The sequence below is a fragment of the Abramis brama genome, assembly GCF_963993115.1.
Source record: "Abramis brama genome assembly, chromosome: 5".
Lineage (NCBI taxonomy): Eukaryota > Metazoa > Chordata > Actinopteri > Cypriniformes > Leuciscidae > Abramis > Abramis brama.
In genome coordinates, this window is record NC_139967.1 from 50,673,720 (window position 1) to 50,701,614 (window position 27,895).

A 27,895-nucleotide genomic window follows, 5' to 3' on the forward strand; every position below is an offset into this window, starting at 1 on the left:
ACACTGGGTAATTAAATATAAATTAGAAGCTTTTTGTAGGAAAATGAGAGGTGTGGATCATGAAGATTTATAAGAATAACACATACATACAAAACACTAAAGGAATCATTTTGGGTTGTTTCTTCCACTTTTATTATCATTTTTTAAAAATGTAGTGACATTTTATTATTAAATTCTGACCTTTATCTTGAAATTGCACAGCTTTTTGATGCTCTTTTGAAACCCATATTTTAAACCATAGGAAATTACAGAATTTCTTTAGTTTCCTGGCCGGTGAGAATAAAGACTCGAGAGTTGTAAATCTGGCTAACATCGCTGTTTTGTACGTAACATTTTTTAGTATTTCTCTAAAAAACCGGTAGAGAAAGACACCAATAATTATTTATATGATAGTGGAGTTTGCTGCTGCTGATCGAGAGAGAGAGAGAGAGAGAGAGAGAGAGAGAGAGAGAGAGTCTCCGTGCCGTTATGGGGGACAAGGGCTGAACCCTCTTTTCCGTTTACTCTCTGTACTTTCTGTACTTTCTTTTTTTGTGATATATTTATGTATAATATGGAAAACAATTTTTTTTATCTATATAGTTGTATATGTCTATTGCTTTAGCAATATTGTGGTATTTTGTATTTTACACAGTCATGCCAATAAAGCACATTTGAATTGAATTGAATTGAATTGAATTCAAGAGAGAGAGAGAGAGAGAGAGAGAGAGAGAGAGAGAGAGAGAGAGAGAGAGAGAGAGAGAGTCATTCCGACCTTCATGGGTTTTAATTTACACACTGGCCTATTTACGAAAACGGGGGAAAAAATAATTAATCTTTAAAAACGAGATGCTACACTTTTGTAGGCTTCACCTGTGATAAGAGCAGGCACTGCAAAGTGTTTAAACACATCGGTTATTTTATAATCTTTATGTGCGCATCCATCATTCTTCTTTGATTATCGATATTTCCAACGTTATCGTGTTTATCAAGGTACATTTCACAGAAACTTTCTCGCAGTAAACCATAAACTGACCTTTACTATTTCAAGTTAGCTTTAAAGTATAATTGTAGACAGTTTCGTAGCATATCTGTCCATTAAACATAAACAATGTTAATATTCTCTCCCTGTCAAATATTTAATTACATATAGCCTAACTGTGCCATAATGAACCAGCTGTTAACATGTAATGGGTATTTTAAGGGTTGTATTGTCACATACACTAGAATGTTTCGTAAATCCGCACATGATCTGCAACACAGATGAAAAACACTTCAGAGAATTGTGCTTTTCTTTGCTTAGTTTCAAATTATTTCTTATATATAGTTACTATATATATATATTATTTTTATTATTTTTATTTATTAGTATATACTAATAACCACTTTTGCCTGTTTAATGCGCCATTAATTTAGTTGCCGGTATTTGACATGATTAAAGCACAGATAACTATCATTCTCTCGATGGTTTTAATCCCGTGTTAAACTCTCTTTCACCTCAGTTTCTCTCTTCCTCCTGTTTCTGCCCTCTCCTCGGGCGCTCGTTCTTCATTCACTCTTTTTACGCTCAAGAAAGGAATTTTCTGCTTCCATTTACTCTGTGATTCTCTTCACTCTGTATTTATCTGAAAACACAAGCACTTTGTTCTGCACTCGCTGTATTTACACGACACACCGGCGAAGGCATGAATACGAATGAATGAAAGGAAAGAGCCTTCAGAGGAATAACAAGATAAGAATATGGAGTGATTTTGACCTGTCTTATTTTTCTTTTCAAGCCTGTAATGTGGTTTAATTATCCTCTTACTGAGGCCGCAGACATGCAATCTCGAGTCTTACGGAACCACAAAGCTTTATATTAACACTCATTCACCTTTAGTTCGTTCATTAATGTGTGTGTGTCGAACTGCGCTAATAAAGACTCTCTCTCTTCTGTTCTGACACGCGCCATATGGCAAAGGCCAAACCACGGGTGCCATAAATGAGTAATTCGGGTTGTTGTGTTTGTTTTAAAGTTGTGAGAACAACAGTGAGTGTGTGAAGATGCTCGGGAATCCAGTGACCCCGCTGAGAGTTAGTTTAGAAGCTCGCAAACAGCGCAATAAAAGCCATTTCATGCCGGACATTTAAAGCAAAGCACTTTCCACCGCAAGCGATTACTGATAGAGCCATTATCATCAGCCTATTATTGGCCTACTATTATTAGTATTATTATTAATGAAAAGCATTTATAAAATTCAGTCATTAATAATAATAATAAATGAATTTATAAAACCACCCAGTCATTGTTATTATTATTAATAATTATAATTATAATGAAATGTAGCCTGTTGATAAAATTCAGTCAATAATAATAATAATAATACATTAGCCTAATTGATTAAACCATCCAGTCATTGTTTTATTATTATTATTATTATTAATAATTATAATGAAATGCATTGATAAAATTCAATCATTAAAAAAAAACCCAATAATACATTGGTAAAACCCAGTCATTATTATTATTATTATTATTATTATTATTATTATTATTAGTCGCCTCCTCTGAGGTAAACCATTGTAAAGTGCTGGTATCCATCAAGTGAGGGATCAGGTATTTGTCATGATATATATGATATAACAGCAGATTATAGCAAATCAAGAGTCCAATTGTGTGTGAAGGATGAGCGCGTTCACATCTCGCATAATCACTGAGGGGTGAATGAAAACAAGCCGATCCTTGACTAATATTTCCGTAAACGTTGACGTATCGCTCGGTGTTTTGTTGTGTTCTGGAAGCGCTCGAACCCCCAGAATCACCCATGCGCACAGTTCGGTCTGGACACGTCATCCTGTAGACACGCCCCCAAATAACGCGTCGTCCAATGGCGAAGCGCGTCCTGAGCGCGTGAGAGTCTCCGCGATAAAGCCTCCGCGGGCCAGTCAGACACACACACTACTGGAGGCACTCTGATCACACACACACACACACACACATACTATACTGGAGGAAATCTGTTCACACACACAATATGTGCCATTATAACTGACACTGTGGCGCTGGATAAAAGCCGTCGGATATTCCCAAGCGTTTCTTCTCCAGAAGGTAAAACATGCATTATTATATATTTATTTGTGCGCATTGATGTGATGTGGACTTAATGGGGTAAACTTATAGATACCTGCAGATTCTTCAGCCAATAACTTCTGAGAAATAATCCTCATAATCTACAACAGGCCTATAACGCGCAAAAGAACAAGCCAAATCTCTGAGTGATTCTTTAAAAAACGAGGAGCTTGACGTTAAAAACTCTTCGACTAAACATATAGGGCTTAAGTATCGAAGATGAGAGTCTGTGTAATGCAAATAGCCATTAATAAATATTAAATAATAGTATAACAATAGCCGTAACTGTCAGGTTCACCATAAAATGTCCTTTTGCAGGGAATAAAACTATCCACGCAGGAATATCATATGGACTAAAACACAGAAAACACTTGGACAAAAAACCTGGACATCAAGAGACCGAGACTTCTCTGAGAAATGTCCGTCACTACTGGGCGAGGTAAAAATAATAAACTCGTTATTTTGAAATCTATATACCGGTATCTCATGAAATGTCTAAAAATGAAGAACAAGTGCCGCAATCGGGACATTTATTCAGGCATTATATTTCACAATAATGTTCATCAGTTTACAAGTTCAAGAAACTATTCAGCGAATATCAGACAAACCTTCCTTTTTATTTGGTTTATTTATCTTCCAAATAGCTTCTGTCAATTTACTATCAAATGTTAAAACAATATAGAACATCTAAATGTCCATATATTGTCAGTAGTGGTTTGGCATTTTATCATAATACGTTATGCGTCAAGAAGAACTAATATACTAATACTAATATATACGAACTCGTGAATACTGCTAATCTATAACAAATAACAAAATAAGATCCTATAACTCACAATCATAACACAAATCCTTCGATTCGTAAATGTAATTGATCTGAATTTGATATATGTTTGTGAATATGCCTCGTTAATCTTTGGACTGGATTGTAGAATAATCTGGAGAGATTTGGACAGAAAGTCTTTACTCGCACAGATATTATTGACTTTTCGTTTAGAGGGTTAATGTGTTTAATAACCAGTCCTGAATAAACCAGCGTGTTCAAACGAGCATTATATTATCACATAACACACGGACTTCTGTCAATATTTCAGTAATACATATTTAAACACTGCTGGTTGATATTGACTTATTTCCCCGAATCTCTGACTGTATTATTGCGGCGATGGACAGACACTCGTTCAGTTTTTGAGTTAAACCTTTTTTCCCGCTTTTCTCTTTTTACATGAAAATTAATTTATCATTGTCGCTAATATTGCGTTTTAACGGGTTGCTTATACGCGCTATAATATGTTTTAAATTACTTTGTACAACAACACATATATCACTTTTTTGTAGAAGGTTTTCCTACAATTTCTCTCTCATTTTCACATGATCGGGTTCTCCTTTCGTTTCCATATATTTGAAGTAGTGTACAGATTATTTCTGTATTCATTCATTCATGCATTCATCGAAATACGATTATTGTTGTCTAAATTTGTTGGAATTCTGTCTTGGGAATTTTATTTTCCCATTATGCGTACTGAAATAAATCATTAATTTTATGCAGTTGATTGGTTCATAATGTCATATCAAAATAGAGTATCTAAAGTCTGCAGCAAAACAAGAAAAAAAATCGCTTTTGTAAAATTTAAACAATTAGTTACAGTAAAATCTTTTTATAAGCGATGCGCTAGTTTTCAGAAGTTTTTAGAAATTCAGGCCGTGATCCAAAAAATCCTCGTTAAAATCTACTTTAAAATCTCTGAATTAGCCATGACCCTAAACCTAACACAACATTAACATAAACTATTAAAATCGATGATATAAACAAAACCAGTCTTTAAGCCTTGCTTGGTGTGTGTGTATTGTGCGTGCGTGTGTGTGTGTGTGTGAGTGAGTGAGTGAGACTGTGTGTGTGTGTGTGTGTGTGTGTGAGAGTGAGTGAGTGAGTGAAACTGTGTGTGTGTGTGTGTGCGTGTGTGGGTGTGTGTGTGTGTGTGTGTGTGTGTGCGTGCGTGCGTGCGTGTGTGTGTGTGTGTGTGTGTTCTCCTGGGGTTTCTCTGCTTTAATATCCTGTGGCTCGCTGACTCTGGGCGAGGAGAGTTTGACACACTCCGCTAACACCGTTAATAGCGCCGTTTGATGTGGAAATGAAGCTGCAAAAGAGCAAAAGGGGAAGAAGAGCTTGAACGGGTTAAATTAAAGAGAGAGAAAGAAGAGAATGAACGGGTTAAATTAAAGAGAGTCACTGAAGCGCGAGCGTTTCCCCACAAAAGGTCGCATAACAAAAACACGAAAAACGAACATTAAAATCTGCTGTTTTTAATTAAATAAATTTTCCAGGCACTAAAAACAACAACAAAGATAATAGTATTAATAACTATACTTATGATTGACCAATAGTTTTCTTATGAACATCTTATATTTATTATTTAAATATTTTTACAAGTGCACATTAATTTATTTTATTATTGCATGTACAACCCAGTGCAATGACTTTCATTCAAACAATATTCTGTCCCTCTGAGAAACCTTTGAATGTTTTATAGTTTTAACTGCCGTAGTGTAGGTTATTAAACACAAACATGTTCATGGCTAAAATATATTATAGCAGTGGTTATTATTAGTTCATATATTATAATGAGCTCTTGTATATTTGAACAGAGTTAGAGTTATTAAAGCTGAATATTCTTCATCAGGCAGATTGTGCGATGTATGCCATGATACTGTCCATATACAGGACCGAACTATGTGGGTTTATCTGAGGTTTTGAGGGAGGAGTGTGTGGAAATAAAGGCATCGGGGAGTTTATAGGGACAGAGAGAGACATTCAGAGAAGCTGAGAAAACATTGGAAATGGTGTAGAGATCATAGAATAGTAAGAGATATGTATTCATTTTTACAGAGTGAAAAGGAATCTGAATAGGTTTCATTCTGGATACAGTTGTTATGACTGTTCATGTGTAACTTTCAGAAGAGTGTAAATATGATTTGGCAATACAAGAGAAACATGTGGATTTGTTATGAGAGGAATGAAATGTAATCTGAGCCTCACAGAGCCAGCAGTCAGTGTGTGTGTGTGTGTGTGTGTGTTCATGTTCATGTGTGTTCAGTGTGTGTGTGTGTGTGTTCATGTGTGTTCAGTGTGTGTGTGTTCATGTGTGTTCAGTGTGTCTGTGTGTTCATGTGTGTTCAGTGTGTCTGTGTGTTCATGTGTGTTCAGTGTGTATGTGTTCAGTGTGTGTGTGTTCATGTGTGTTCAGTGTGTATGTGTTCATGTGTGTTCAGTGTGTGTGTGTGTTCAGTGTGTGTGTGTTCATGTGTGTTCAGTGTGTGTGATCATCATGTTCATGTGTGTTCAGTGTGTGTGTGTTCATGTTCATGTGTGTTCAGTGTGTGTGTGTGTGTTCATGTGTGTTCAGTGTGTGTGTGTTCATGTTCATGTGTGTTCAGTGTGTGTGATGATCATGTTCATGTGTGTTCAGTGTGTGTGTGTTCATGTTCATGTGTGTTCAGTGTGTGTGTGTTCATGTTCATGTGTGTTCAGTGTGTGTGATGATCATGTTCATGTGTGTTCAGTGTGTGTGTGTGTTCATGTGTGTTCAGTGTGTGTTCATGTTCATGTGTGTTCAGTGTGTGTGTTCATGTTCATGTGTGTTCAGTGTGTGTGATGATCATGTTCATGTGTGTTCAGTGTGTGTGTGTTCATGTGTGTGTGTTCATGTTCATGTGTGTTCAGTGTGTGTGTGTTCATGTTCATGTGTGTTCAGTGTGTGTGTGTGTTCATGTTCATGTGTGTTCAGTGTGTGTGTGTGTGTTCATGTTCATGTGTGTTCAGTGTGTGTTTGTTCATGTTCATGTGTGTTCAGTGTGTGTGTGTAGTGTGTGTGTGTTCATGTTCATGTGTGTTCAGTGTGTGTGTGTTCATGTTCATGTGTGTTCAGTGTGTGTGTGTGTTCATGTTCATGTGTGTTCAGTGTGTGTGTGTGTGTTCATGTTCATGTGTGTTCAGTGTGTGTTTGTTCATGTTCATGTGTGTTCAGTGTGTGTGTGTAGTGTGTGTTTGTTCATGTTCATGTGTGTTCAGTGTGTGTGTGTGTGTGTGTGTGTTCAGTGTGTGTGTGTGTTCATGTGTGTTCAGTGTGTGTGTGTTCATGTTCATGTGTGTTCAGTGTGTGTGTGTAGTGTGTGTGTGTTCATGTTCATGTGTGTTCAGTGTGTGTGTGTTCAGTGTGTGTGTGTTCAGTGTGTGTGTTCATGTTCATGTGTGTTCAGTGTGTGTGTGTTCATGTTCATGTGTGTTCAGTGTGTGTGATGATCATGTTCATGTGTGTTCAGTGTGTGTGTGTGTTCATGTTCATGTGTGTTCAGTGTGTGTGTGTTCAGTGTGTGTTTGTTCATGTTCATGTGTGTTCATTGTGTGTGTGTTCATGTTCATGTGTGTTCAGTGTGTGTGTGTTCATGTTCATGTGTGTTCATTGTGTGTGTGTTCATGTTCATGTGTGTTCAGTGTGTGTGTGTTCAGTATGTGTGTGTTCATGTTCATGTGTGATCAGTGTGTGTGTGTTCATGTTCATGTGTGTTCAGTGTGTGTGATGATCATGTTCATGTGTGTTCAGTGTGTGTGTGTTCATGTTCATGTGTGTTCAGTGTGTGTGTGTGTTCATGTTCATGTGTGTTCAGTGTGTGTGTGTTCATGTTCATGTGTGTTCAGTGTGTGTGTGTGTTCATGTTCATATGTGTTCAGTGTGTGTGTGTGTGTGTTCATGTTCATGTGTGTTCAGTGTGTGTGTGTGTGTGTGTTCATGTTCATGTGTGTTCAGTGTGTGTTTGTTCATGTTCATGTGTGTTCAGTGTGTGTGTGTTCATGTTCATGTGTGTTCAGTGTGTGTGTGTGTTCATGTTCATGTGTGTGTGTGTTCATGTTCATGTGTGTTCAGTGTGTGTGATGATCATGTTCATGTGTGTTCAGTGTGTGTGTGTGTGTGTGTTCAGTGTGTGTGTGTGTTCAGTGTGTGTGTGTTCATGTTCATGTGTGTTCAGTGTGTGTGTAGTGTGTGTGTGTTCATGTTCATGTGTGTTCAGTGTGTGTGTGTTCAGTGTGTGTGTTCATGTGCATGTGTGTTCAGTGTATGTGTGTTCAGTGTGTGTGTTCATGTTCATGTGTGTTCAGTGTGTGTGATGATCATGTTCATGTGTGTTCAGTGTGTGTGTGTGTTCATGTTCATGTGTGTTCAGTGTGTGTGTGTTCAGTGTGTGTTTGTTCATGTTCATGTGTGTTCATTGTGTGTGTGTTCATGTTCATGTGTGTTCAGTGTGTGTGTGTTCATGTTCATGTGTGTTCATTGTGTGTGTGTTCATGTTCATGTGTGTTCAGTGTGTGTGTGTTCAGTATGTGTGTGTTCATGTTCATGTGTGATCAGTGTGTGTGTGTTCATGTTCATGTGTGTTCAGTGTGTGTGATGATCATGTTCATGTGTGTTCAGTGTGTGTGTGTTCATGTTCATGTGTGTTCAGTGTGTGTGTGTGTGTTCATGTTCATGTGTGTTCAGTGTGTGTGTGTTCATGTTCATGTGTGTTCAGTGTGTGTGTGTGTTCATGTTCATATGTCTTCAGTGTGTGTGTGTGTGTGTTCATGTTCATGTGTGTTCAGTGTGTGTGTGTGTGTGTTCATGTTCATGTGTGTTCAGTGTGTGTTTGTTCATGTTCATGTGTGTTCAGTGTGTGTGTGTTCATGTTCATGTGTGTTCAGTGTGTGTGTGTGTTCATGTTCATGTGTGTGTGTGTTCATGTTCATGTGTGTTCAGTGTGTGTGATGATCATGTTCATGTGTGTTCAGTGTGTGTGTGTGTGTGTGTTCAGTGTGTGTGTGTGTTCATGTGTGTTCAGTGTGTGTGTGTTCATGTTCATGTGTGTTCAGTGTGTGTGTAGTGTGTGTGTGTTCATGTTCATGTGTGTTCAGTGTGTGTGTGTTCAGTGTGTGTGTTCATGTGCATGTGTGTTCAGTGTGTGTGTGTTCAGTGTGTGTGTTCATGTTCATGTGTGTTCAGTGTGTGTGTGTTCATGTTCATGTGTGTTCAGTGTGTGTGATGATCATGTTCATGTGTGTTCAGTGTGTGTGTGTGTTCATGTTCATGTGTGTTCAGTGTGTGTGTGTTCAGTGTGTGTTTGTTCATGTTCATGTGTGTTCATTGTGTGTGTGTTCATGTTCATGTGTGTTCAGTGTGTGTGTGTTCATGTTCATGTGTGTTCATTGTGTGTGTGTTCATGTTCATGTGTGTTCAGTGTGTGTGTGTTCAGTATGTGTGTGTTCATGTTCATGTGTGATCAGTGTGTGTGTGTTCATGTTCATGTGTGTTCAGTGTGTGTGATGATCATGTTCATGTGTGTTCAGTGTGTGTGTGTTCATGTTCATGTGTGTTCAGTGTGTGTGTGTGTTCATGTTCATGTGTGTTCAGTGTGTGTGTGTTCATGTTCATGTGTGTTCAGTGTGTGTGTGTGTTCATGTTCATATGTGTTCAGTGTGTGTGTGTGTGTGTTCATGTTCATGTGTGTTCAGTGTGTGTGTGTGTGTGTGTTCATGTTCATGTGTGTTCAGTGTGTGTTTGTTCATGTTCATGTGTGTTCAGTGTGTGTGTGTTCATGTTCATGTGTGTTCAGTGTGTGTGATGATCATGTTCATGTGTGTTCAGTGTGTGTGTGTTCATGTTCATGTGTGTTCAGTGTGTGTGTGTTCATGTTCATGTGTGTTCAGTGTGTGTGTGTGTTCATGTTCATGTGTGTTCAGTGTGTGTGTGTTCATGTTCATGTGTGTTCAGTGTGTGTGTGTGTTCATGTTCATATGTGTTCAGTGTGTGTGTGTGTGTGTGTTCATGTTCATGTGTGTTCAGTGTGTGTGTGTGTGTGTTCATGTTCATGTGTGTTCAGTGTGTGTTTGTTCATGTTCATGTGTGTTCAGTGTGTGTGTGTTCATGTTCATGTGTGTTCAGTGTGTGTTTGTTCATGTTCATGTGTGTTCAGTGTGTGTGTGTTCATGTTCATGTGTGTTCAGTGTGTGTGTGTGTGTTCAGTGTGTGTGTGTTCATGTGTGTTCAGTGTGTGTGTGTTCATGTTCATGTGTGTTCAGTGTGTGTGTAGTGTGTGTGTGTTCATGTTCATGTGTGTTCAGTGTGTGTGTGTTCAGTGTGTGTGTGTTCATGTTCATGTGTGTTCAGTGTGTGTGTGTTCAGTGTGTGTTCATGTTCATGTGTGTTCAGTGTGTGTGTGTTCATGTTCATGTGTGTTCAGTGTGTGTGATGATCATGTTCATGTGTGTTCAGTGTGTGTGTGTTCAGTGTGTGTGTGTGTGTTCATGTTCATGTGTGTTCATTGTGTGTGTGTTCATGTTCATGTGTGTTCAGTGTGTGTGTGTTCAGTGTGTGTGTGTGTTCATGTTCATGTGTGTTCAGTGTGTGTGATGATCATGTTCATGTGTGTTCAGTATGTGTGTGTTCATGTTCATGTGTGATCAGTGTGTGTGTGTTCATGTTCATGTGTGTTCAGTGTGTGTGATGATCATGTTCATGTGTGTTCAGTGTGTGTGTGTTCATGTTCATGTGTGTTCAGTGTGTGTGTGTGTGTTCAGTGTGTGTGTGTGTGTGTGTGTGTGTTCATGTTCATGTGTGTTCAGTGTGTGTGTGTTCATGTTCATGTGTGTTCAGTGTGTGTGTGTGTTCAGTGTGTCTGTGTTCAGTGTGTGTGTGTTCAGTGTGTGTGTTCATGTTCATGTGTGTTCAGTGTGTGTGTGTTCATGTTCATGTGTGTTCAGTGTGTGTGTGTGTGTGTGTGTGTGTGTGTGTGTGTTCATGTTCATGTGTGTTCAGTGTGTGTGTGTTCATGTTCATGTGTGTTCAGTGTGTGTGTGTTCAGTGTGTGTGTGTTCATGTTCATGTGTGTTCAGTGTGTGTGATGATCATGTTCATGTGTGTTCAGTGTGTGTGTGTTCATGTTCATGTGTGTTCAGTGTGTGTGTGTTCATGTTCATGTGTGTTCAGTGTGTGTGATGATCATGTTCATGTGTGTTCAGTGTGTGTGTGTGTGTTCATGTGTGTGTGTTCATGTTCATGTGTGTTCAGTGTGTGTGTGTGTGTGTTCAGTATGTGTGTGTTCATGTTCATGTGTATGTTAATGTCTTCTCCAGGTCATGGGGGTCTGAACCAGCTCATGTGTGTGTGTGTGTGTGTGTGTCTGTGATGTGTTCTCCAGGTCATGGGGGTCTGAATCAGCTCGTGTGTGTGTGTGTGTGTGTGTGTGTGTGTGTGATGTGTGTGTTCTCCAGGTCATGGGGGTCTGAATCAGCTCATGTGTGTGTGTGTGTGTGTGTGTGTGTGTGTGTGTGTGTGATGTGTGTGTTCTCCAGGTCATGGGGGTCTGAATCAGCTCATGTGTGTGCGTGTGTGTGTGATGTGTGTGTTCTCCAGGTCATGGGGGTCTGAATCAGCTCATGTGTGTGTGTGTGTGTGTGTGTGTGTGTGTGATGTGTGTGTTCTCCAGGTCATGGGGGTCTGAATCAGCTCATGTGTGTGTGTGTGTGTGTGTGTGTGTGATGTGTGTGTTCTCCAGGTCATGGGGGTCTGAATCAGCTCATGTGTGTGTGTGTGTGTGATGTGTGTGTTCTCCAGGTCATGGGGGTCTGAACCAGCTCATGTGTGTGTGTGTGTGTGTGTGTGTGTGTGTGTGTGTGATGTGTTCTCCAGGTCATGGGGGTCTGAATCAGCTCATGTGTGTGTGTGTGTGTGTGATGTGTGTGTTCTCCAGGTCATGGGGGTCTGAATCAGCTCATGTGTGTGTGTGTGTGTGTGTGTGATGTGTGTGTTCTCCAGGTCATGGGGGTCTGAATCAGCTCATGTGTGTGTGTGTGTGTGTGTGTGTGTGTGATGTGTGTGTTCTCCAGGTCATGGGGGTCTGAATCAGCTCATGTGTGTGTGTGTGTGTGTGTGTGTGTGATGTGTGTGTTCTCCAGGTCATGGGGGTCTGAATCAGCTCGGAGGAATGTTTGTGAACGGCCGGCCGCTCCCCGAGGTGATCCGGCAGAGGATCGTGGATATGGCACATCAGGGTGTGAGACCCTGCGACATCTCGAGACAACTGAGGGTCAGTCACGGGTGTGTCAGCAAGATCCTGGGCAGGTGAAGAGTCCACACACACACACACACACACACACACACACAACACACACCACACTTCCTGGTTCTAGTAAGAATTCGAGCTGCTGCGTTTTGGACCAGCTGTAGTTTGTTTATTAAGCGTGCAGGGCAACCACCCAGTAGAGCATTACAGTAATCTAGCCTTGAGCTCATGAACGTATGGACTAATTGTTCCGCATTTGTCAATGAGAGCATATGACGTAATTTAGATATATTTTTAAGATGGAAAAATGCGGTTTTACAGACACTAGACACGTGACTTTCAAATGAAAGATTGGTATCAAAGAGCACACACACACACACACAGGTTCCTAACCGACGACGAAGACTTGACAGAGCAGCCATCAAGTGTTAGACAGTATTCTAGATTATTACGTGAGGAAGTTTTTTGTCCAATAATTAGAATCTCTGTTTTTTCAGAATTCAGTAGTAGAAAATTACTAGTCATCCAGTTTTTATATCAGCTGTGCATTCCGTTAATTTAGTGAATTGGTAAGTTTTGTCAGGGTGTGAAGAAATATAGAGCTGAGTATCATCAGCATAACAGTGAAAACTAATGCCATGCTTCCTAATGATATCTCCTAAGGGTGTGTGTGTGTGTGTGTGTGTGTGTGTGTGTGTGTGTGTGTGTGTGTGTGTGTGAGGGTAGCATGTACAGAGTGAACAGCAGTGGTCCTAGTACTGAGCCTTGTGGTACGCCATACTGAACTTGTGATCGATGAGACATCTCTTCATTTACTGCTACAAACTGATAACGGTCAGATAAGTTTGATTTAAACCATGCTAGTGCAATTCCACTAATGCCAACATAATGTTCGAGTCTATTTAAAAGAATGTTGTGGTCGATGGTTTTAAATGCAGCACTAAGATCGAGTAACACTAATAGAGAGACACAACCACGATCGGATGATAAGAGCAAATCATCTGTGACTCTAATGAGAGCTGTCTCAGTACTATGGTACGGTCTAAATCCGGACTGGAAATCCTCAGATATCATTTCTTTCTAAAAAGAAACATAGTTGTGAAGACACCGCCTTTTGAGATACTCATAGTTGTGAGGTGTAACGAGGTTAGATGTTGTGGGAAGAAGGAGGCGGGAACTGGCGAACATTCAACAAACTTTAATACCAAAAATAAAACAAATACAAAACGAAAGTAAAAGACAGCAGCCCCTCACGGACGACTGCTGTCACATCAAATAAAACATAAACATAAAATAAAATAGTCCAGGCCTGGCCTCTCTCGCTCTCCACTGTCGTCGCTCCTCCTTTATGCTTCCGCTCCTCCGTGAGAGACACGAGACCGGCCTCGTCCTGACACTGAGGACACACACCACACACACCACACACACACACACACACACCACACACACCACACACACACACCACACACACCACACACACCACACACACACCACACACACCAAACACACCACACACACACCACACACACCACACACACCACACACACCACACACACACCACACACCACACACACACACCACACACACACCACACACACCACACACACACCACACACACCACACCACACACACCACACACACACCACACACACCAAACACACCACACACACACCACACACACCACACACACCACACACACCACACACACACCACACACACCAAACACACCACACACACACCACACACACACCACACACACCACACACACATACACACACACCACACACACCACACACACACACCACACACACCAAACACACCACACACACCACACACACCACCACACACACACCACACACACCACACACACACACACCACACACACACACACACCACACACACACACACACCACACACACACACACACACACCACACACACCACACACACACCACACACACCACACACACCACACACACACCACACACACCAAACACACACACACACACACCACACACACCACACACACACACACACACACACACACACACACCACACACACCAAACACACCACACACACCACACACACCACCACACACACACCACACACACCACACACACCAAACACACCACACACACACACACACACACACACCACACACACACACACACACACACACACCACACACACCACACACACCCCACACACACCACACACACCAAACACACCACCACACACCACACACACCACCACACACACACCACACACACACCACACACACCACACACACCAAACACACCACACACACCACACAAACCACACACACCACACACACCACACAAACCACACACACCACACACACACACACACACCAAACACACACACACCACACACACACACACACACCACACACACCACACACACACCACACACACCAAACACACCACACACACCACACACACCACCACACACACACCACACACACCACACACACCAAACACACCACACACCACACAAACCACACACACCACACACACACACACACACACCACACACACACACACACACACCACACACACCGATTGTTTCTTGTGCTCCACTGCCAAACGTACTGAATGTGACTGAATGTGCAGCAAATGTAGTATTTTTCTGTAAAATAAATAAATTAGTATTTTTAATTGTTTTTGTTTTTATTTCTGGATGGCTGAAGGTTCTGAATGTTTTCGGACACAAGCAGTTCCAGCATATCTGACGGTCTCTCTTGGAATGAATTAGATTACGTTTATTGGCGAAGTTGCACTTGCAAGAAATTGGTGCTGGTTTGTTCTAAAGTAAACATGATATATCAAGTACTCCGGATTTAACGTTACACACAATATACAACACAGTGCATGATATACACAGACGGAGTAGATAAAAACTAGCAGAAATAAATAAAGCATAAGTGAGTAGACGAGTGAAAGTGAAACTCAGCAGGTCAACCTTTATTTATACAGTGTTTCAGAGCAGCTCTACAGAGATAACAGGGAAATAATGCAACAAAGTTTGTTTCTAGAAGAAAAAAGCGTCACAGTCCAGCTTAAGTAAGTTCAGTGATGGTTCATTTTTGTTGTAAAAAAAAGTTATTACTGTAATTTAGTTCATTTATATATACAGCCGCTCTGGAGTAAGCGGTGATGTCATCGTCCAGCTCAGTTCAGTCAATGCAGGAGATCAATAATATTGTTGAATATTACAGTTTTTCTCGATTGTTTACACACATTTTCTGGTACTTGAGACACAATGACCACAACATGTGACTCATTCACCAACCCCCTGAACCAGTTCTGCTAAACTACAAGCACAATTCCTGCTTTACACTCAAATTGCAGATCTAAAACACACCTTTTTCAAAACACTACACACGATTCTCTGCTTTTGGCACAATTTTCATGCAGAAAATCTCTTGTTTTCACAAGGAACACACTGCCATTCAGATATGCACACTGACTCATCACATGGGCAAACACCCGTCACACAGTTTTACAATTAGCCATCAGAGCTTTAGCATAAAAGGGCAACAGGTGAGCTCTTCTGTGGAGCAATGGATGCCAACATTGGATTTTTTGTTTTTACTGTAACTATACAGTCAATTCTTCTGTTGTTTTGTATGTAGACCACTGTATGTGCAACTTTGTGTTGGTTGGGGTGTACATTGTTTTTGTGGGAAAAATAAAATATATTTGTTACCGTGTTTTTGTGTGTTCTGAGTATAAAAACAATATTCTCAAATATTTTACAACACACTTATGTATGTACTGTCTGTAGTAAGTGAACACTGAACAAAGAGAAGGCCTAAGTCATTATGATGAATGGAGAAGAAGTGTTTTACATTGAGCACATCAGTGTTCAACTGGTTCTTATAAATGTCTATTCATATGATGGTTTGTGTGTGTCATTGAAAACAAAATACCATTTTGAGAAGAAATAACATTGTTTTGAATGTAAAGTTTCATTTTGCAGGAGAATTGAGGGGTTTTGCCCATTGTGTGTGTGTTTTTTTGGATTTGTGTGTAGAGTTCTGAGAATACGAGGCATGCTTTCAGAAAATGTGTGTAAACAATCGAGAAAAACTGTAAATGTCCCAGAAGGTGCATGAGTTTTGTTGTAATGTCATTTCTCGTTCAGGTACTATGAGACGGGCAGCATTAAACCAGGGGTCATTGGAGGCTCGAAGCCGAAGGTCGCGACCCCTAAAGTGGTGGAGAAGATCGCGGAGTACAAGCGCCAGAACCCCACCATGTTCGCGTGGGAGATCCGGGACCGGCTGCTGGCCGAGGGAGTGTGTGACGGGGACACCGTGCCCAGTGTCAGCTCCATCAACAGGTACATGACCTCTGACCTCTGACCTCACCATCAACAGGTACATGACCTCTGACCTCTGACCTCATGGACAACAGGTCAACGCATATATAACAGAGATTTGATGAACTCTTCTAACCCGCTGTTTCTTCTCTCACAGGATCATTCGCACAAAAGTTCAACAGCCTTTCAATCTTCCTCTGGACAGTAAAGGCCTGAGTCCTGGACACACACTGAGTGAGAACACACACTGATAATTCCCAATAATGCTGTTTCCTAGTTCACTGCGGTCCAGTAATAATGCTGTGTGATTCTGCTCAGTTCCCAGTTCAGCCGTGACGCCTCCCGAATCTCCCCAGTCGGACTCACTGGGATCAACCTACTCCATCAGTGGCTTACTGGGAATCCCTCAGACCAGCGCCGAGGGCAAGAGGAGCCGCGACGACAGTGAGTTATTATTATTACTGACCTGTCAGAGAAGCAGAGACCGCCTCAGTGTGTGTGTGTGTGTGAGTGTGTGTGTGTGTGTGTGTGTGTGTGTGTGTGTGTGTGTGTGTGAGTGTGTGTGTGTGTGTGAGAGAGAGTGAGTCCTGCTTTATTACTGTAACTGTAATGATCACTGTTAGAGAAGCAGAAACCGCCTCAGTGTGTGTGTGTGTGTGTGTGTGTGTGTGTGTGTGTGTGTGTGAGAGAGAGAGTGAGTCCTGCTTTATTACTGTAACTGTAATGATCACTGTTAGAGAAGCAGAAACCGCCTCAGTGTGTATGTGTGTGTGTGTGAGAGTGTGTGTGTGAGAGTGTGTGTGTGTGTGTGTGTGTGTGTGAGAGTGTGTGTGTGTGTGTGTGTGTGTGTGTGTGTGTGTGTGTGTGTGTGTGTGTGTGTGTGTGTGTGTGTGTGAGAGAGACCAGTGATGGACTGGTTATCTGAGATATCCAACATCACTAACCCGGTCTGGGATATGGATGGATGTAATGCAGTTTCAGACGATGACATGATTTCCAGACCGGACACTGATATACTGACAGTCCTTACAGTCTAACCAACATTTATTCAGACAGCTTCAACATTTCTCACATTATCACAGTTTATTTGCTATTGTTTAGAAAATGGTGATAAAAAATGACAAGAATATCAGCTGATATTTGACTGGTTTTGTCCGTCCTTCTGTTAGACTGTCTCACACATGAATTATGTTGAATATCTGTCAGCTGTTAAATTTAACTACACAATTAGATAATACCAGTTTAGCTCAACCAATCACCAAGCAATGCTTCATTGTGTTCAGTCTGTGTGTAAAAAGAGCATTAGCAATTAAAGACAAACACTTCAGCAAAACATGATCAGCTCAAAGTGTCCGAATCAGTTTTGGTCCCAAAGTTTTTTAAATGTCACTGGTAGTCACTGTATGAAGAATATTTGGGTATAATATGTCAGTTTACTTTATTCTGCTCTCCTCACTTACAGAAATGAACTATAGTGTCCTGATCACACTAGTGAAAAAACATCAAATATTATATCTGGTGTCTGAATAGTTTTTGGTCTGACTGTATATTACTGTTAATATGAGGGAGAATTTTGATCTTTAAACATTAAAATTCCAGGCAGGGTTAGATTATGGAAAATGCATTGCTGGAACAAATGGGTTCAAAACTGTTCTAGTAAAAACAGTGTGAGTAAGAAAGTCTTTGACCGTCACGAGTGAAAGCTGTGGTGAATCAGTGGTTTTCAGGATCTGCAGAAGTGTGTGTGTGTGTGTGCGTGTGTGTGTGTGTGTGCGTGTGCATGTATGTGTGTGTGCGTGTATGTGTGTGTGCGTGTGAGTGTGTGTGTGTGACTGAAGTGTCTTTAAGAGAGCCCGATCAGACACACAAATTGCTATTTGATTGACAGGTGATCAGGAGAGCTGTCGGCACAGTGTGGACTCGCAGGGAAGCGGGACCGGATCCCGGAAACATCTTCGGACCGAACACTTCCCGACCCAGCAGGACTGTGGCTTCCAGCGGAACCAGTACAGCTCCGACTCCTTCAGCCACACCACTGGGAAAACTGAGCAGGTGCAACACCGAGAGACGGGAAAACACCCTTACAGGACAACTATATATGTATAAATGAAGATAAAATTAGCATTACATGTAATATTCACAAAGTATTATCCTTTATTGTGCACAGATACTGCACATACATGTTCCCATATAAATGTGAATGTATGTTCACACACACACACACACACACACACATATATATATATATTATACACACATACACACACGCACATTCACGAAATAAGTTACAACAGATTTATAGTTCCCAGCATGCTCTGCTTCTGACTGTTAAAGGAGAGCAAATGTTAAAATTAAGTGTTATTTAATGTGTTTTGCTTTATATTAATATAGGGGGAGATCTGTTAGTGTTTAATGTTCTATTACTTTTTGTTTTTGGGGTTACCATTGTGCTGAAGAGTCGAGCCTGTGGTGAGGCTGATGATTGGCCGAAAACCATTAAGACTATAATTACTCTATTTTAAAAGTAATGGCTGTGCGCTCCTCAGTACAGGGTTAGTCTATTGGCTAAATACTTTAGTACATGCAGGTGTGCTTGTAAACTATGAAACATTTATAATGAAAATAATTAAAAAATATAAGAAATTTATTACATTATATATACATTTCTGTGTATTTATGCTGCATGAGTGAATATATTACACATAAAGTACCATATCTGATCCCATATACATCTGTATATTATGAAGTGTAGTAATGAATATAAAATAACATACATTATGTCATATTAGTAAATACATTATCACATATTTTTCAATATATGAAAACCGGCAATTCCTTATGTATTATTCAATATATTGTAATATATTAACACAATATATTATTCCGTATATTTTCATTTATACTGTTAAACCATTTAATATATTGATCATTCATAAATAGGGAAATATATTTTGTTTTCATAAGGTCAAACAGGCATGCCATTCAGAGCTGAACTCTCTCTCTCTCCTGCAGTCTCTCTATCCTCTCTCGCTCATCAACGGCAGCTTGGACGAGGGGAAAAGTGGCTCAGTTATCAGTCGAAACCTGGCAGCACATCAGGGATACACAGTGGTTGCAGGTAATAACCATCATCCATATGCAAACGCTGCACTGTAATTACTCTTTGTCATTTGTTCCATATTTACAAGAGAAAGAGGGGCACGTTTACTGTATGAAAAGACACTTCCAGAGCAACACATTACACAGTTCATTTAGCAAACTGCTCAGTCCTGCATACTACACACTCCCCAAACTCATAATTCATATTTAATTGTTGTATTTGTAATTTGTGTCATCGTTTAGCATATGTCCATATATATCCATTTCATTGTACATCTATTAACATTCATGCATGAATTTTCCCACCTGTCTGTCAACCCGTTGCTCCGCCCAGAAGCCCTACAGCCCCGCCCACTCTGTCTGAAACAGGAAGTGTCCCCTGAGGTGAACAGCTCAAGCTCCTCCCCTAACTTCATCGCTAACTCCGCGTTCCTGGAGCTCACGGCCATCTCGGCTCCGGCGTCAGTGTCCATCGCTAACAGTTGCAGCAACGGCACTCATTTATCTCATGGCTTCAGCTCATTTTCTCATCATGCCCCAGTGCAGGGGCAGTTCAACAGCCCACACCTCATCACAGGTAAAGCCCATCCCATCATCATCCTCAGTTCTCTATGACTGAGCAGACCGGGTGTGGTTCTCTAAGACTGAGCTGTGAGTGTGTGGTTCTCTAAGACTGAGTGTGTGGTTCTCTAAGACTGAGCAGTGAGTTTGTGGTTCTCTAAGACTGAGCAGTGAGTGTGTGGTTCTCTAAGACTGAGCTGTGAGTGTGTGGTTCTCTAAGACTGAGCTGTGAGTGTGTGGTTCTCTAAGACTGAGTTTGTGGTTCTCTAAGACTGAGCAGTGAGTTTGTGGTTCTCTAAGACTGAGCAGTGAGTGTGTTGTTCTCTAAGACTGAGCAGTAATTGTGTGGTTCTCTAAGACTGAGCAGTGTGTGTGTGGTTCTCTAAGACTGAGCAGTATGTGTGTGTGTGTGTGTGTGTGGTTCTCTAAGACTGAGCACTGCATGTGTGGTCTCTAAGACTGAGCAGTGAGTGTGTGGTTCTCTGAGACTGAGAAGAGAGTGTGTGGTTCTCTAAGACTGAGCACTGTGTGTGTGGGTCTCTAAGCCTGAGCAGTGAGTGTGTGGTTATCTGAGACTGAGCAGTGTGTGTGTGTGTGTGTGTGTGTGTGTGTGTGGTTCTCTAAGACTGAGCACTGTGTGTGTGGGTCTCTAAGCCTGAGCAGTCAGTGTGTGGTTATCTGAGACTGAGCAGTGTGTGTGTGTGTGTGTGTGTGTGTGTGTGTGGTTCTCTAAGACTGAGCACTGTGTGTGTGGGTCTCTAAGACTGAGCAGTGTGTGTGTGTGTGTGTGTGTGTGTGTGTGTGTGTGTGTGTCTATGTGGTTCTCTAAGACTGAGCAGTGAGTGTGTGGTTCTCTAAGACTGAGCAGTGTGTGTGTGTGTGTGTGTGTGTGTGTGTGGTTCTCTAAGACTGAGCAGTGTGTGTGTGGTTCTCTGAGACTGAGCTGTGTGTGTGTGTGTGTGTGTGTGTGTGTGTGGTTCTCTGAGACTGAGCTGTGTGTGTGTGTGTGTGTGTGTGTGGTTCTCTGAGACTGAGCAGTGAGTGTGTAGTTGTCTAAGACTGAGCAGTGAGTGTGTGGTTCTCTGAGACTGAGCTGTGTGTGTGTGTGTGTGTGTGTGTGTGTGTGGTTCTCTGAGACTGAGCAGTGAGTGTGTAGTTGTCTAAGACTGAGCAGTGAGTGTATGGTTCTCTGAGACTGAGCTGTGTGTGTGTGTGTGTGTGTGGTTCTCTGAGACTGAGCAGTGAGTGTAGTTGTCTAAGACTGAGCAGTGAGTGTATGGTTGTGTGTGTGTGGTTCTCTGAGACTGAGCAGTGAGTGTGTGGTTCTCTGAGAATGAGCTGTGTGTGTGTGTGTGTGTGTGTGGTTCTCTAAGACTGAGCTGTGTGTGTGTGTTTGCCTGTTTCAGGGAGAGAAGTGTCGAGCTCCATGCTTCCCGGTTATCCTCCACACATCCCATCGGCTCAGACCGGCTTCTCCTCGTCCTCCTTCACCGGGATGGTTGCAGGTAAAGGAGCTTCATCAACTCTCATGGTGCTTGTTAAAGAATAGTTCACTTCAAAATGAAAATTCTGTCATCATTTACTCACCCTCAAGTTGTTTCAAACCTGTATGAATTTCTTTCTTCTGCTGAACAGAAGATATTTTGAAGAATGTCTGTAACCAAACAGTTGATGGACCCCATTGACTTCCATTGTAGGAAAAAAAATACTATTGAAGTCAATGGGGTCCATCAACTGTTTGGTTACAAACAGTTGATGGAAGAAAGAAATTCATACAGGTGTGAAACAACTTGAGGGTGAGTAAATGATGACATTTTGAAATGATCTATTACTTTAAGGCATGTGTCACTATTCAGACAGATTTCTTTCTAAACAACATTTCGATATAATTATTTAAATAAGACGGTGGTTGTTTTCTGTGCTGATGTGTCAAGTCTCCTTCATTTATACAGCGCTTTTAACAATATAGACTGTTTCAAAGCAGCTTTACAGTGATAACAGGAGATTACAGTAACAGAGATTGTTTAGGTTTTACAGCAGCTCTAGAATAAAGTTATTGTCCAGATAAAGTTAGTTTTGATTGATTCACTTCCGTTGCAAAGATCATTTGTTATTAACTTAGAGGCCACTTACATGATACCATTCTAACAGAAAACCCTTAACTCGCTCCGGCTGCTCATTCCCACGACAACAGTGCCTGGTGGCTCGAGAACGCAAACCTTGAAAATGCAAACCGTGTGAGTGTGTGTCCAGGCGCTGGTCCTTCATCAGATCTGGATACGGCCTGGATCCGGCGGACTGCGGTAAACCTTGGGATAAACAGAGAGACTAATATTAGCGTAGATGCCATTCTTCTTATGATGTAACGAGTACATCAGGATTTATGGGAAGTGTTCCCGGTTCCCGTTGACCTAATCTATGCAGCCTAACATTGAATTATAGAAGTCTATAATGTGTTATGTGTATGCTAGGTCAAAGAGATGTGTCTTTAGTCTAGCTTTGAAATGACAGAGTGTGTCTGCTTCCCGGACAATGGTAGGAAGACTGTTCCAAAGTTTTGGTGCTAAATAGGAAAAGGATCTGCTGCCAGCAGTCGATTTTGATATGCTAGGTATTATCAACTGGCCGGAATTTTGAGATCACAATAGACGTGAAGGACTATAATGCGTTAAGAGCTCACTCAAGCAGTAATCAGCAATATTTTAAAATTTATACGATGTTTAATAGGGAGCCAGTGCAGTGTTGACAGAACCGGGCTAATATGGTCATACTTCCTGGTTCTGGTAAGAACTCGAGCTGCTGCGTTTTGGACCAGCTGTAGTTTGTTTATTAAGCGTGCAGGGCAACCACCCAGTAGAGCATTACAGTAATCTAGCCTTGAGCTCATGAACGCATGGACTAATTGTTCAGCATTTGTCATTTCAAAGGTCATGCGCTCTTCTGGATGGATGCATCTCCAAACCACTGCAATAAACAACACATGTACATGTGCTTAATGATATAGTTCTAACTAATTAGGGGGAGTTGTTGATTAAAGCAAGGGTCATAACCATCACTGAACATGTTTCTAGTCGAATCTCCTTATCCTTTTTACAGTGGACATATTTGAACCACCAAACTTCAACCATAGAGGGAACCAGTATATAACGATATATATATATATTAAAAAAAAAAAATTTTTTTTTCTTTTCTTAGCATAAGTCCCGCTCATTTGTAGGGTCCGCTTCATCAGAATTATCCGCACACATGTTGGATTTGGCGCCGGATGCACTGAGAGTCAACGGCACATCTAATACACAACTAATACACAACCATAAAGGATTCTCTGCATTTCACCTCTGCTCTAGCTTGAACACTAATCTAGCTTCGACTTGCTCTGAATCTGGCTCTTATGACAAATGGCTTGTGATGTTCCTCATTTGGATAAAAACATCTGCTAAATGAACACATGTAAATGCTTAGCAACAGTTTCGCACAGGCAAGAGCCACTCACATTTTCTTGAGGAAATGTAACGATCTAGTTTTGTGATTAAAACAGTGGACTCATAAATGCTGTTTCTCTGAAACATGAATGTGTGGAGCGCGTGAGAACGCCGGGGGCCGAGTTAGAGATTAACAGGAGAACGGCTGGGTTAATCAGTAGATGTGGAGGGACCGGGGCAGGAGTTCTGCACTGATGCCCGACCACACACACACACACACACACACACACACACACCACAGGGGCCCGCTGAGGGATCAGGATTATTAGTCCGAGAGAGACCAGAGAGATGGAGAGAAAGAGAGTCTGAGGTGGAGACACACCATGAATGAGTGCACAATCTATATGGAAAGCATATAGAGAGAGAGAAAGAGAGAGAGGGAGAGAGAGAGAGAGAGAGAGAGAGAAAGAGAGAGAGAGAGAGAATCCATTAAGGAACAAACGGCAGGAGGAGCACAAGCTCTGCAGAGACTGAGATGCACTTTTCTTTTTTCAAATGAAGTCTGCCCTGCCAAGCGCGAAATGAGAGGGTCTGATTTATTATTTTTCTGGTGGTCTCGCTGAGAGGAAGCGTTCATACACAATTACTCACTGAAGGGGGGATTCAATCCGGCTCCCATAATTACCAATTAGATATTGGAATGTTAAAAGAAAGAATGGCCGAGGGAGGCCTGAAGGACTGAAGGAGTGAGTGAGGGATGGAGAGAGAGAGCAGAGACTGTATGCACCAGTGATCAGCTGTGGGATTAATGGTTTACAGTCTCTAACCGCCAGTGAATGATGTGCTGGAGCTCGAGAAACAGACACACTTACAGCATGAGTGTGTTTATAACCGAGGGTCTGTTGGCATCGCTGTCGTTGCTGTTGTGTAGTTTGATGTGTTTAATGTGTGTGTGTTCCCTGTAGGACCGGAGTACTCGGGCCAGACCTACACACACCCGTCCTACACGTCCTACAGCGACGCCTGGAGATTCACCAACTCCACCATCTTAGGTGAGTTCAACAGTGTGCCTCACTTCCACTTCTCCATCCCATAAACATGAACATCCCACATGCTTACATGTTACGCTTCTGGCTACATGGTTAGTACAGAAAGAAATGCACTAACGACCTGTATACACCCAAGACTGCCGTGCCCTTCAACTATTGCATAAAGTTTCAGTCACATGACACTCTGAAGTAGTTTCACCCTCTGCAAGTGCCTTCAGGCTATTGAGTTTTCTGTGGAAATAAATAATGGCACAGTCATAAGACGGCCATTAGCCCTCGAGCTAGAATTATAGAGCAGACCTTCGCACAGCTGAGCTTTCAACAACACAAAACAAGCAAATATCTCTATCCTACCTTCACTCTCATGCACTATATGCTAATATATGCTTATTCGCTGTGATATTTTGATGTTTGCCTGTCGCCCCCTGCAGGATCCCCGTATTACTACAGTTCCTCCTCACGAGCTCCTCCCTCCGCCTACGATCATCTCTAGAAGAACGGACTCCAGTTTCTCTTCTTACGGTGGATTATGAATAAAACCTCGAGATACTCTTCTTACACTGGAGAATACAGTGGAGTATGAAGAAAACATATTGATGATGGACGATACCTTTTATTGCCTGTAAAACTATTTATGTCCTTTGTACACGGCCTGATTAAAGGCCATTTACAGCCACACGTTTACATCTTATTCCACCAGTGAACATTTGTTGCCTGTATTTTTATTTCTCTGTAGCCAAAGACATTTCATAATGTTTTCATATATTCATGGCCAGAAACACTTTACATCTTAAGTGCACATGATTCAGGAATACTACCAAACTGACTATAGCATACACAATTCACGCAAATTCAAATATTATTAATTCTTCTGAAGAACATGAGAAACATCGCGACTTTGTAGCGTTTCACTGCTTGAGAAAATTACATGACATTTGATCGCGTTTGGACTGGAGCTGAAGGAACTGATGTCTGATGGCCAACGCTATCTCACGACCCATTCGTAGGAGTGATTAAAAGGTGGCTAATTCGTACGAATTCGTCCGATTTGTCTTGACCCCAGAGATGGGTAGGTTTAGGGGCGGGGTCAGGGGTAGGTCATCCTTACGAATTCATACGAATTTGGCAACCTTTAAAATATGTACGATTTAGCAAAAATCTTACTAATTCGTACGAATTAGCCAGGGTTGGATGGGCTTTATCATATTCAAACATTAAATATTTTTTAACGAAATAGAAATAACACCTTACCTTTAACAAGAAGATTAGCTGTATTTCGTCATCGTCCAACAATCTTACGGATTATCAAAAACATCACATTCAGAAACAGCATATTCAGAAACAATTAAAGATGTTTAACGGTTTGGGGCAATATGTAAATAATGAAGAGAAGGCAAACCCCTATTAAAATTAAATTCGTTTTCTATATTCTACACATGATTATTAGGGCTGAACTGTGTGGGGATTCATTAGTTTTAAAACGTTTATATTCTCGCTTCTATTTTTCCATCTTATCATGCTTATATTTCTGTGATTAAACGAGTTTTGAGTTTCAGAGATTACGTGTTATTGTACTGTTAATTATATTATTCAAATGTAAATTAATAATTTCTACAGAATTATTTTGAATTAAATAAAGCATGTCAAAGTCCACTCTTGTGTTTCCCTCATTTATCCGTCTTGTAAAATAATAATACACGTAGTTGTAAATGAATAGTCTAATATATTCCGTATTGTCAGATATAATAGCAAACAGCTTGAATGATGTTCTTCAATAAATCAAACTTATAGTAATTATGAAGGCTATTGGCCGCTGCTAGACCAGGGAAGTTGGAGGTGATGATTATGGTTTCTACTGTTTTCCCGTTGAAAACCATGATTTATTATGTTGCATATTTTTGGCCAGTCAGCGGTTTAACAGAACACATGAAAGGGACAAAAGCAATGATCCTGAAAACATGCGCATCTGTTTAATTTCCTTTTTTATTTTCTGCATCACGTACTTTTATTTGCAATTATTTCTCGCCTCTTTGTGGCCTCATTATAATTAATGGCTCTTTAACGAGGCCGCGGCCCACCTGGATCCCGCGCTCGCGCCCGTGTGATGAACGAGCGGAACCGGAACCGGGAGCACGAGCGCCTGGGGCTTTGTGCACGAGCAGAATCCGGAGACGATAAAAACACGAATGAATGAATGAATGATGACTGAATGGACATGTCGTGTAACTAGATGCAGCCTGCGGTAATGTTAATAACATCAGTTTAACCATTTAGAAATGAAGCTAGTTGTGAAATCACACATGAGCATCACCTTCCTGATGCGACAGCAGTCTCTCACTTATGGATATAATAATCCTCCAGGGTTTTTCCTGCAAAGTAGCTGCTCCTATTGGACCCAGAAAGACCTACATGTACCTCTAGTGGGAGAATATACACACACACAATAAATAATATAAGTACATTAGGCCTTAATAAATTGTAACAATACACTCTTACCTTGTGATAAGATGAAGATTTATAAACTACTTTGTATCAAACAAATAATGGAACACACAAATGGCAGGCGTTTGAAACAAAATATGTTACAATACTCCCATTTACTACCATTTCCCAATATAGAAAATAGAAATAAAGCATGTTATTAAATTGAGTTTTATTTGAACTCATTTGTAGGTGTAAATAATATAGCCTATCCTTCAAATCTGTTTCCTGATGAAATCACTCTTTATCTCATTCACATGTACAATTTTACACCAATTATGATAAATAACCTGATGTTCTTTTGTAAGGAAAATGTTAAAGAACAGTTTGAGGAAAACCCCGATCGACACACCTACAGTTTTTGGCAAATCACTGATTTCGCTCTGCATACAAACACTTTTACCGGTGTACTAATCTCTGTGTGCACATCTGTTTACATTTTGACCTCAAAACTCTGTAATTTCAAATGTCACGTTTATCAAATGAGCTGATGTTTGATAGTCTGAAGTGTTTTGCTGTGCATGTCAATGCACTCACTGAAAACGTTTAAACTTCTGTTCAAGCATGCAGAAACTAATAATAGGAACAAATATAGCTGCCATTAAGGGGCAAGCACAAAGAAGGCACGAAAAGTCATAACTGCATGACTGAAGCATCTGGCCAACTGCAACACTGAGCAATTAAAAGCATATTATGCCTGAAAAATCAAATACAATCACTAATAATTTGATTGAATGGTTAGTATAGGTGGCACTGTTGCA

General features: G+C 40.9%; 1 protein-coding gene across 1 annotated transcript; it reads left to right on the forward strand.

The window, feature by feature from the left end:
* Positions 1-3,505: 3,505 nt before the first annotated feature.
* pax8 (paired box 8) lies at positions 3,506-25,191 on the forward strand (the record flags this gene model as incomplete). Its single annotated transcript, XM_084115697.1, has 11 exons — positions 3,506-3,527; positions 12,072-12,237; positions 16,346-16,543; positions 16,680-16,756; positions 16,841-16,966; positions 18,411-18,574; positions 19,535-19,640; positions 19,956-20,198; positions 21,589-21,687; positions 24,570-24,656; positions 25,085-25,191. The coding sequence occupies 11 exons, from the start codon at positions 3,506-3,508 to the stop codon at positions 25,144-25,146; spliced, it is 1,350 nt and encodes a 449-aa protein (XP_083971823.1). The 3' UTR covers positions 25,147-25,191.
* Positions 25,192-27,895: the final 2,704 nt, after the last annotated feature.